This window comes from Plasmopara halstedii (genome assembly GCF_900000015.1).
Source record: "Plasmopara halstedii genome assembly, contig: Scaffold_323, whole genome shotgun sequence".
NCBI classification, from domain to species: Eukaryota; Oomycota; class Peronosporomycetes; order Peronosporales; family Peronosporaceae; genus Plasmopara; species Plasmopara halstedii.
In genome coordinates, this window is record NW_020187244.1 from 558647 (window position 1) to 569648 (window position 11002).

The 11002-nt window shown below is 46.4% G+C and overlaps 3 protein-coding genes across 3 annotated transcripts in view; all 3 read right to left on the reverse strand.

The window, feature by feature from the left end:
• The window catches only part of PHALS_08613 (CRN-like protein), a gene marked incomplete at both ends in the record, with an annotated part of 1866 nt that extends 1512 nt beyond the window's left edge, over nt 1-354 (reverse strand). Inside the window, one exon of the mRNA XM_024723995.1 lies at nt 1-354. This exon is cut by the window's left edge and continues 1512 nt beyond it. Within this exon, the coding sequence (XP_024574916.1) occupies nt 1-354 (354 nt within the window).
• A 6822-nt stretch (nt 355-7176) lies between these two features.
• PHALS_08614 (uncharacterized protein) lies at nt 7177-7462 on the reverse strand (the record flags this gene model as incomplete). Its single annotated transcript, XM_024723996.1, has 2 exons — nt 7177-7328; nt 7393-7462. 2 exons carry the CDS (start codon nt 7460-7462, stop codon nt 7177-7179), a joined length of 222 nt encoding a protein of 73 aa, XP_024574917.1.
• A 2613-nt stretch (nt 7463-10075) lies between these two features.
• Nucleotides 10076-10552, reverse strand: PHALS_08615 (uncharacterized protein; the record flags this gene model as incomplete). Its single annotated transcript, XM_024723997.1, has 1 exon — nt 10076-10552. One exon carries the CDS (start codon nt 10550-10552, stop codon nt 10076-10078), a length of 477 nt encoding a protein of 158 aa, XP_024574918.1.
• Nucleotides 10553-11002: the final 450 nt, after the last annotated feature.

Consider the following 11002-nt stretch of genomic DNA (forward strand, 5'->3'; position numbering starts at 1 on the left):
CTGCGTCGGAATCACTACCAATATATGAACAGGGAGCTTTTTCTTCTTAACATCATCTTTCGTGACTTGAAAGCGAATGTCTATCTCCGACAAACAAACTAGGCTCAACTGTGCCCCCACAACGTCCAAGGGCTCAAAATCACTCGTGTCACTAACACCTTTCATAGCTTCGATTTCGATCAACCACGCATCGCCTCTCTTCGCGAGGTACAGCTTTAATTCGTCAGCGGCAAACAAATATTCCTTTTCCTTCTTGATGACCTTCTTCAAGTGGTCCACTGACTGACTAGCGTCGATGTCCACAGAGAACACGCTTCCTTTCACGCCGACGATCGCGCAGAAAAGCGTCACCATGTTTCTACTTGCTGAGGTCTTTTTAATTGTGGAGTAGCTTGGCCACATTTCATATCATTGTCAATCAGATGTAACAGCATTCAAGGGGATCATTAAGTTAATTATTGACATGATTGATGGGTTAACTGAGTGATGTATTGATCAACAATAAATTTCGAATAATCTTCCATTATAACTGAAAAAAGGTTATTAGTACTTTAAGTCTAGAACGGAAAATACAGAGTTGGTTAGACAAACCACGCATTTGAGGAAATAATAACTCGACTGTGTCATGGGGTATGAATGTATCGACATCTTCCGGTGTCAAACGAATTTTGGCACGAATCGTAATAGCATAGGTATTCATATTGGATCTCATACGAACAGTGCTCGAACACAGGCAAAGTCACTGACGAGTAACATTCGAATTTAAGATGACAAATGTTGGGACATCAATGGATCAAACGATTCGAACTGGAAGTGATGAGCAGATTTGATGCGGAACGGAGATAGAATTTAGGAGCATCGAGATGGCATCAATTGACAAAACAACACGATCCGAAGTTAAAAGATTTAAATGAGCACTAACGCGTAAGATTGAGGTCATGAGTATTCAGTCTTACAGCACTTGACCTCGATTTGAACGTTTGGCTAATGAAACAAAAGCTATCCCAGCGGCAGATTTTACTACCCCATATCAAATTTGAACATTGACGGCAACTACAACTAAGTTTATGGGCGGCTGTCTAAACTATCGAGATTTTACGTTTTATGAAAAAGAGAAGCTGAAAGGAAATAATGCCGCCGGTACAAATAATGTACAGTTCTTATAAAGGAGCATACAGGCTTCTTCGACAAAAGCCTGCAAAGGAATGTGTTGATTATGAGGCTACATTCAAAGACAACGAAAATGCAGCTGAAGGGGCACGTATATTAGAGCAGAAACAACAGACGATGAAATCACCACAACCAGTAAAAATACTCAGTCAAATATGAATACTCTTTAAACGTTGCGGATTTACAGAGAGGATGGATGTGGAAGAAGCGCCTGCGCAATCAGCTTCAGCACCGTATCTGACGAGAAATTTTTTTAGTTCGATAAATGGTAAGCCAGTCGTCAATACAGATGAAAATACGGTCGCTTCTCGAGACACGTAAAGAGGAGTGAACCAAATATATACGATGTTAGAAAACAAACACTATATTGGTTAGATTTGAAAATATCGACTAATAGCTATATGCAAACGAAGCGAATGAGATCGTGCATCTAAAACCTATTGTAATTACCGGCTCAAGGATTGAGTGCACGCGCTCGACGGGAACACACGTACTGACTGGTCGTTAAAGTGTAGTTACACTATTGTGTGATCACGCTATTCCTGTGTGATCCCGTTACACTTTCCTCCATCAAGATGGTCAATACCTACAGTTCACATTTAACTGTCGCCTCGAACGAGGCTCGCGTGTCTAAGACACCACAACATCACCGGGACCCTCTTCCATTTGTCTGCCAAATGAGCTCTGTGCCGGAAACACGGAATATACCCAGCCCCGCTGGTTCCGAGAACGCCCGCGAGCAGAGTTCTTCCGGACAGTATGTCCTAGGCTTCAAGGGAAGCACAGCCTAAGCTCTCGATAACCGAGTACCGCGAACTGTGCCCGCCACGGTCGATGGATTACCTCGTCGAGAGTCTGGAGAAAGTCGACCACGAACAGGATACTCCTTTACCAGCGTGGGAAGAAAAAGAAGGCGAGGTGCTCCAGCAGCGTGACGTGAGCCCGGAAGTGGTATCATTACCAATCATCTCGACGAGGCGCTAAAGCAGCAGCTGGATACTGCCCGTAGGGCGGCTCTCATATGCTCGCATCCACGGTTGGCCGTTGACCCTCGTATGGAATACGGCTTTCCCTCGGAGGATGCCGATGCAGAAACGAAGGATGTGATCACTCGATCGTTGAGTATCTATGTGGTCGGGCGGGCCCTCGGCCACTACACAAGCTGGGCTTGACGAACAAAAAGCTCTCTGAGCTCGCTTCTTCGTACCTCAACAAATCTCATTGGAATTGTACCGCACTCGGCTTCGTGCAAAATGTGGAGGCACTCCCGTACCCCCGATGCGGACGATTCCTGTGATTTTCGCTCCTGGCAAAACCACTGCAGATGACGAAGAGCTCTTTGAGCGGTGGGTGTAACTTTTCCTCGCTGCACAGCTTACGATTGAGCCACTGAGAGATGAACGCGCGTGTGGAAGGTCATCTTCGGTTTGAGTTTGCCAAACTCAAGGTACGTCGCCGACTTCCTTTGAATTATCGGCTGTGACGGACATCACGCTCCCGCAAGCTCTGTGGTCTCTCATACGGATGAGTCTGCGAACGCAGCAGCTCAGGACCATAGCTTGAGCTCAGCTCATGGCCCTTTGGCTCCCCTGGCTATTGCCGAGTACGACGATGCGAAAATTCATGATACTTCTGATCATGACCGTAAACGACGTCTGGGCAGTCTTGCCGAAGTGGCACCTCAAACTCCCATGAGTTCTCGAACTTGGGGCATCCCCGCCACTTCACAAGATACTGAGTTTGACCCTGACAATGACATCGACTCACAAGATGTTCTACTTGATAGTGGGCACCGCCATTCTCGTCGAGGGGAGTCAACGGCGGATTGGTCGATCGCCATCCGATGACTCGCGATGCGCTTTGATCTCTTAGGGACAATGTCCGTCGCCATCGGGACTCCTCTGAGCGTCATACTAGGGTCGCATACGGCTGCGCGAAAGACCTCGAGAGCTTGGAGCACGTTGTGCACTGGCTGCCTCATGTTATGGAATATCGCGCTCTGTCGAAGCGGCTCCTCGCCGTTGGGCTGATGAATGCGTCGCATCATGCGAAGGTGGAGCACTTGGCGCCGTTGAAGATGAAGATCGTTGTAGTCCGTGCTCAAAACAAGTTGCTTTTTGCTGTACTTGTGCAAGTAGTTGGCAAGCCCAAACCACTTGCGCAAGTCCTTCTGGTTCTTTGGAGCCGGCCAATTCACAATGTCCTAGACCTTAGCAGGGTCTGCTTGAAGGCCACGCTTCCCGATGAAGCACCCTTAAAAGGGGATGTCTTCAGCGCCGAAGATGCCCTTGTCTGCATGAGCATACAGCTTGTTCGTGCGCATGCACTCGAAGACCGCTATTAAATGGACGGTAAGGTTTGCTTCATTCGTTTTCTAGTGCTCCGCATGACTGTGGTATAAATGTCGTCCAAGTATGTCTCTGCATACGCCCGGTGTGGCCTGAACAACTGCGTCACAAGACAATTAGATGTTGCTGGTGCATTGGACAGCCCTAAGGGCATCACCAGCCACTCCCAGAGCATGCCGCTCGAAGTACTTACCGCTGACAGCGGAATGTCACTCCTTCTCATGAGCTATTGGTAATACCCATCGACCAAGTCGAGTGCACTGTACTTTGTACAACTAACCTTGTTGTTCTAGAGAACATCCTTCCTATGATCGCGTCTGTGCTAAAATGGTCGCAGCGTTGACCTTATTGTAAAAGTGAACGATACGCCGCTTGCCGTTCGGCTTCGAATGGGGCGACTTACTCTCACGCACCATTTCTGCGTTGTGCTGCGCATGGAACAAGGCGTCAATGACGTCGCACTGCTCCTTGAGCAGGGTGTTACAAAGTATTTAGTTTTCGGAACTAGGTAGATCTCATGACGCACACCTCGGTCTGGAGGTTAGACCGACGGCGGGTCTTTGGAGACTACGTCTGGCATCTCGCCAAGCTCAAAAAGAGCATCCACCGCAGATATAGCTTGAAGGGTGACGTCGCCGTCTTCCTCCCCCGTCATACCGTTGACGAGGGTGTATAACTGTGCGCTATCGTCTACGGTGGGCACATCATTAAACAGAGACGACCCCGGCGTCTTGAATCTAGCGTACGGCGTCGCTGTCTCCTCTCCACAAAGGCTTTATGTCTTGGCGAGACCATTAAGAACACACACTCAGTGCTGTCTTGACAAGAGCCCTGATGTTATTGACAACATCCGACGAAGAGCTGCTAGCCTCACAGATTTTCATCCAGTTGATGTCATGCCAATCCACGCTCATCTGAAGGGCCTTGCCCAGGATGCCTTAGACCTCGTTCAACCATGTTATGCAGCGACTGCTCTGATAAAGTGACACGTTCAGCCCGCGAGCCATACTCGAGACTTCTGTCCGATACACCTTCGGTATTAAACAACTCGGATACTCCGATGTCCAGCACATCGACCGTCCCGGTACAGTGCCCGCGCCAATAGCGTTTTGCAGATGTGGGCTCATGATTCACCAAGCTCCACCAGGAGACATGCGCGTCGCGCCCAAGGTCTTCGACCTCTAATCGATCCATGGCTCGTGGTGTGCCAACCATGCCATAGGTTATACCTTGAATCCAAGTCTAAGACTAAGCAGCGTTCAACGCTATCTAAGTCAAAAAAGTTGACACCGAAGTCCACCGGGACCCTTAGCACCGTGACATATGCCCTCGTCGCTAAATGAACAGTGACTGTCACTCAATCGCACTTTTTTCGCCCCAGCATACAGCTGTCTTCCTTGTATCGTGGAGCATTAAGCATAATTGCCCAACGCCCCGGAGTCGATCAGGTTCGTTCCTGTCTTCTCAAAGCCTTTCACGATCGGTTTTATGACCAGATAGCCCGGCTTGCGTACATGTTCCGTGTTTAAGAGTACAAACTGACCTCTTCCGCTTTGAGGCTCAATAGAACTCAGCTCTTCTCCAGTAAGGCGTCAGTCGGCTACTGGGTGTTGTTCTTTCCCCGCAACAAACCAGAAGACTGGTGAGGAGCGGAACGTCGGTTCGATGAGCGTTGACGCGCCTTGCGCAGGGGGCGACCAGTCCGAAGGACCGTAGGGTGCTCGAACGCTGCCCGGCAGCTCGGAGATCTGCCTCCTCTTTCTCATCATAGCTGAGATTCATCGGCTCAGGCCCGCTCGACAAGCTGCTAAAGTGTACAGTCCAACCAAGTCGTGCCGATCTATAGGGATTCGATGCCACATTCACTGCTTCTTCAAAAAAAGACGGATACACACGATAAACTTTTATTCTGGCCACGCCAGTGCGGAGGCTCTCCATAAAGACGGTAACTACGACCGCCTCGGAAGAGGATCGGCTGCCATACCGGCAATGAGAGTACGCAACTGTTGAACAAAGTCCATTAATTCCTTTTTGCCCTATCGGGCGGCAAGGGAACGCGATTGCACGCGATATGCCTGATTAGGCGGCGAGAACACTAACAAAAGCTGCAGATTCAGCTTTGTCCAAGAGGAAGACGCCACATCAAACGAAGTGCCGCACGTCAGTGCCCATTCACGCGCTCGGCCACCGACCGTGGAGATAGCTTGTTCCACGCGCTGTTGCTCGTTCTGAAGTATGGCGGACGCCATAGCCATCTCGGCCTCTCTCACCCAAAGGAGAAGATCCTCTTCATCTTTGCCCTTGAAGGTCTTAACGTTCACCATGAGCGGTCTGGGTCGGGAGGAGTCACGGTGGCGTCATGGAAGTAGTCAACGCCGACATATATTGATGTAAGTGCTCTAGCACAGCACATCCATAGCTCGAAAAGCCCCTAGCCGCGCGCGCTGACCGCTTCAGGTCACTTTGAGGCGAGGTTTTGCACGCCCTCAGTGCCAAGCAGAGTCATAAGCTTTTCAAGCCCGTCCTGCTATCCTCGGGTAAATAGAAGGACTGCTCTATCCTCACAGAGAATCAGTCAAAGCGACTCAGTTGTATATTGACTACAAATGCTAGCAAGTGCAGCGGTGCTGCCGCAGATCGCTCCTTCGCTTAGCGGAAGCTAAGCAATGTGGTCAAACTTAACGCGCGAATATCGTTGTTCGGTATATACTTGGGACACTTGTGCGAAGTGACTGCTTTCACTGATTTTGTCGAATTAAATAGTGCAAAGCGCGGCGAGTCTGGCCTTGCCTTCGTTTGAAATATTTTGGTATAACCTTGTGTCCCCTTGTACCCGTTACGGAAGGCTGTGGCCCAGATAAAAAAATATTACTGATTAGCTCTTCTACAATTCAGGGCAAAACGATAAAGTATCATGTGCCAAGTGCGCGACGCTATGGCTTAGAGCCAAGATATGCAAGAAATCAACATGAAAAAGCTAAAGGTAGACGAAACACATATAGGCTCGCTCGTGAAAGCGTGTAACAAGCTCTGCCGGGTCAACTCTAAATTCACGATTACCGCCTGATAAAATCTGGAGCTACTTCATTACAAGCTGTTGTAGCTTATACGCTTGCAGACAATCAAGCTCGGCTTTATAAACTGCGCTTAAAATATTGGTATCGTGGTGAACGTAGTCGTAAACTTTCTTTGGAAAAGTGAAACGCAAAGGTGGTGTGATTGCCTTATCGCCGATAAAATGGGCACTGAGTGCGCTGCTCGTGCAGAGATGAGAACGAAAGTAAAGTATGGTTCGTTTTTGAAGCGTTCATGTTGACGAAAAACAGCTTGTCTGTACGAATTTTGATGAGAAAAATGATGCTAGCTCGGGATCTGGAGAGTTATTGTAACCACTCGCATCTAAGAATATCTTGGCTGCTTTACCAAGTACAGCTCGCAGATCGTAGGGGCCAGTTGAGTTTATTTAGAATATTTTAAGGTATGCAGCTTGTTGTACGAAAATCCAAATGCTGGATGACAAGTTTAAGAAACTCAAAGAGCTTGTAGCCTACATGTTTGAGCTTTTTATATGAGGCTCCACTATGCGTATTGGTATACACCACACGGATGCTTCGTATATCCACTGGAGCTACTCTTTTTTTAAGATTTGATGCCGCGTCTAGCGGATCGCTCGGGTGACCTCGCGACCTTGCCGCGTCATATTCCTCGAATATGATTTTTCCATCGCATACTTAAGTGCATCTTCATTATAACGCTTACCAATGTCATACCGGGTATAGCCCAATCGTTTCGGAGTCAGGATGATCATATCTATATCAGCAATGAACATAGTTCGTCAGGTCGCCAAATTTCAGCTCTGTCAAGGCAAATTGACAATGATGTTTATAAAACCCATTGTCCGATATGATTATCTGAGCGCGTATATTCACTGCAATATACTTCATCTTGCGAATAAACTATAGATTGTTGCTTTTTAGGCAACCTCTCCACGTAGCTTGTTTAGGCTCTGAATAAATTGGGTCTTCAAAGACGCTCTTTTTGTTAAGGTTCAAATGAGTAAGCTTTGATACCTTCAGAAATACGTTTAGTTCTAAATGGGGTATGTCGATCGATGTTATCATCGAACGTCGATTCTTTTTAGCCATTGCATCACTCATCTGAAACTTGTTCATAGCTATCTTATAATTGCTGTGCTTCAAAATAAATGCAATGTTGTGAAGATTCACAAGGCGAATCAGCTCACCTACAAAAGGCCTTTAGTCCACTTTCGATGCACCAACATCTTCTAAGTTCCATTGACTCTAGCTTTATGTAGACAGTACCTATTGACATCGTTTTCTCTGCGACGTTGAGTGTTGTGTTTAAATTGAACATGGCGTCTCGACACCTCTTCCTAGTGCAAGAACGTTCCTCGATCGTAGGTAGCACGACCGCGTGCAATCAACCCTTAAGCCGATGATTCAATAGTATTCCAGACTCACGATCTCATTCGATTCCTCGACACAAAGCTTACTATTTTCACACCTGAACCAATCGAGTGTGAGATTGCTATCATCGTATATGTTGGGATCACTCCTCTTCACGTATCTCGAAAAGCGACTGTATTTTTTTCTATCATGACGTTTGGCTAACCGTTTCACCGTTCGCGAAGCTTAACGCCCTTAATAACAAAGAGAATCTTGTCGGGTACGGTGCCGAAGTTGGTTGCACGGGCGCTTCTTCCGCATCTATCCTTTCTATAAATTCACGCATGCGTTTATCGAGTATTCATATTTGATCAAATACTTTTTGATGGTTTTATCATCTGTTGCTGCTGCTCCAGGTATCGGCTGCATTTTTATTCTTTAAGTTTTAAAACGTAGCCTCATAATCAGCTCTTTCCTCTAGGCTTTTGTTGAAGAAAGCGGTATGCTTCATTTAACGCACTGTGCAATTCACCGACGTCATAATTTTTATTCATTGATTGTTAAGTCTCGATATTGTAAACAGCCGCCCATAAATTAAATTAGAGCTGCCGTTTCTGTTCACATTCATTAAGGAGTAGAGACATCTGCCGCCGGGGTAGCTTGTATTCATTAGTTTAACATTCAAACTGTGCCCAAGCGTTGTAAAACTGAAGACCAACGGGCGCCTTAGATTTGGTTTTCACCACTTGACTTCGAATCGAATTGTTTTGTCGATTGATGTCATCTCGATGCTTTTAAATCCGCGTCAACTCTGCTCATCACTTTCAGTTCGAATCGTTTGATCCATTAATATACCAACATTTGTCATTCGTGGATTGCTTGGATTTGAATGTTACTTGTCAGTGGCGTTGCCTGTGTTCGAGCGTTGTTCGTATGCATCAGTGACCCATAAAAAACTTAAAAACAACCACGTAAACCGATTTCTTAATTATCTTAAACCTCTCATATCACTCCTTTCATCTTCACCTCCTTTACATTGATGGATTTGTCATCGTTCTGAATTTATTCTCTGATCGGTTGTTTCGAACACAATGAGGAGTTGTTTCCGATCCTTTTTTTCAGGTTGGAAAATCCATTGTATTCCCCCATCCCGGTAATCAATTTTGACACAGCCAACACTTAGATGCCCCCAAGGTTTATGAAAGCTCACCATCTTCAAACAAAACAAAACCACGACCTCCCAATTCCATTTCTGATTCAGTTTATCAATGATCTTGTCCATTACACTCATATCGACGTTCATTTTCCAGTACTTGCACTCGCAGATGAAAATCGGTTTTTTATTTTTGATCTCCGCGTCTCGGACGTAGACATCACACCGTTTTTCATTGTTGGCACGAACCAAATTAGCAAAATTGCACCCGTAAGAGTTTTGGTCGAGAATCCACATCGGCCACTCAGCATTGGGAGGAGCGAGGAAAGGAATAATCGCACTCGACAAACGCTGGACATCTGCCGAATAATCATTCAATAGATCACTGGCATTAATCCTTCTGTCTTTTTCAATATACATGCTCATCTTTTTCCAAAACTTGTCTTGAAATTCACCCAGCAAGCAAGCAAAGAAGTCATTGAATGGGATTCCTCCTACACCATTTCTTCGAGACGAACAAAAGATTGCATGTGCAACCATATTCTCGAACGCTCTATAGTCGTGAGACACAGTATTCGTGTTCTCATGGACAGAGAATACTTCTGTGGCTGCGAAAATATACTTCGTTGAGTAATTCTCCCGAGTTTCGTGGTCATAGTAGCTTGGAAATTTTTTTCCACCCAATATTGCGAGATACAATAGCATGTCTTCATCAATTGCTGAAAAGCAGCATGTCGGTCTCCACATTTTACCGCTCTTCAAGCTCAACTTGTCACCTGATTTCCTTATATCAGTCAGCAGATTGTCGACTAGATTTGCGAAATGCAAATGCATGCCGAACGTCCCCGCTTCATTTCGGTGCTTCTTTCTTAAGGATGCGTTGCCGGTGTGGTTGGTGTATGATATCGCCAGCAGCTGTGCCTTTTTTCCATCATGTGAGTGCATAAATTTCTTGCTGTCATGCATTCTTAAGCTAACAGCGGCACAAGCTTCGTCCATCAAATCGCAGAGACTGATGGTGCAGTCTCGAATCGCGTATTCCACGACTTTGTCGACGAAATCCCTCGCAAACCGCCCACGAGAATGCGTAGCAATGTCTTGCAGGACTCAGCTTTCGACCAGCCTTGTCGTTCTAGATTATTGTGCAGCATCAGTTGATACCGAGGAAATCGAGGAACAAGCGACATCCATTCGTACGGCTCCCTGTAGCTTGCAAAATACAGTGGAAACAGGTTGGTAATGTTCGAGTCCGTACCCATAATGACAACCACCAAACCACAGACACGAAAGACGTTGCGCTGAAAGGCGGCCATCTGCTTCCCCCCAGCATCGATGTTTGCGTTGCTAGTCATCTCATCAAGAACAAAGAATGGTATTTTTTTCTTCTCTGCCTTCATCTTACCAACCACAGCGCGAACATCTCTCATGTCGCATCGTTTCACTCGCAAGACTGTCTGGTTGTCGAAACGAATCATTCTCAACGCGTTTTGATGCTCATCGGAGCTGCAATATTCAAGCAGTGCCCTAATAAATCCGTACGTCCACAACAGGTGAGTCATATACACATTTGACCTGGTGGCTAAGATACTATACTCATCTTCATTTGGTAGATGCTCTGGGATTTGGATTCAAGAGGAGTGGCAAGCCAGTAAAAATACGGTCATCGGCCACCCAATGCAAATGCTAGTTGCGATTTCCCCATGCCTTTTGACCCTTGCACGCAGATGAACATTGGGCGCTTGTTCACGGCATATAACGTGTCGACTTTGTCCAAAATGTGCGCACAATAATCTCGGCATTTATCTTGGATAAACGTCCACAATGTTGATAGTACATCAACTCTTGCAAACATTTCTTTGTGTCTTGGCCTTCTACGACTGTGACGGAGTTTTTGGCAACAACCAACACGTGAACATGGGAGTTTT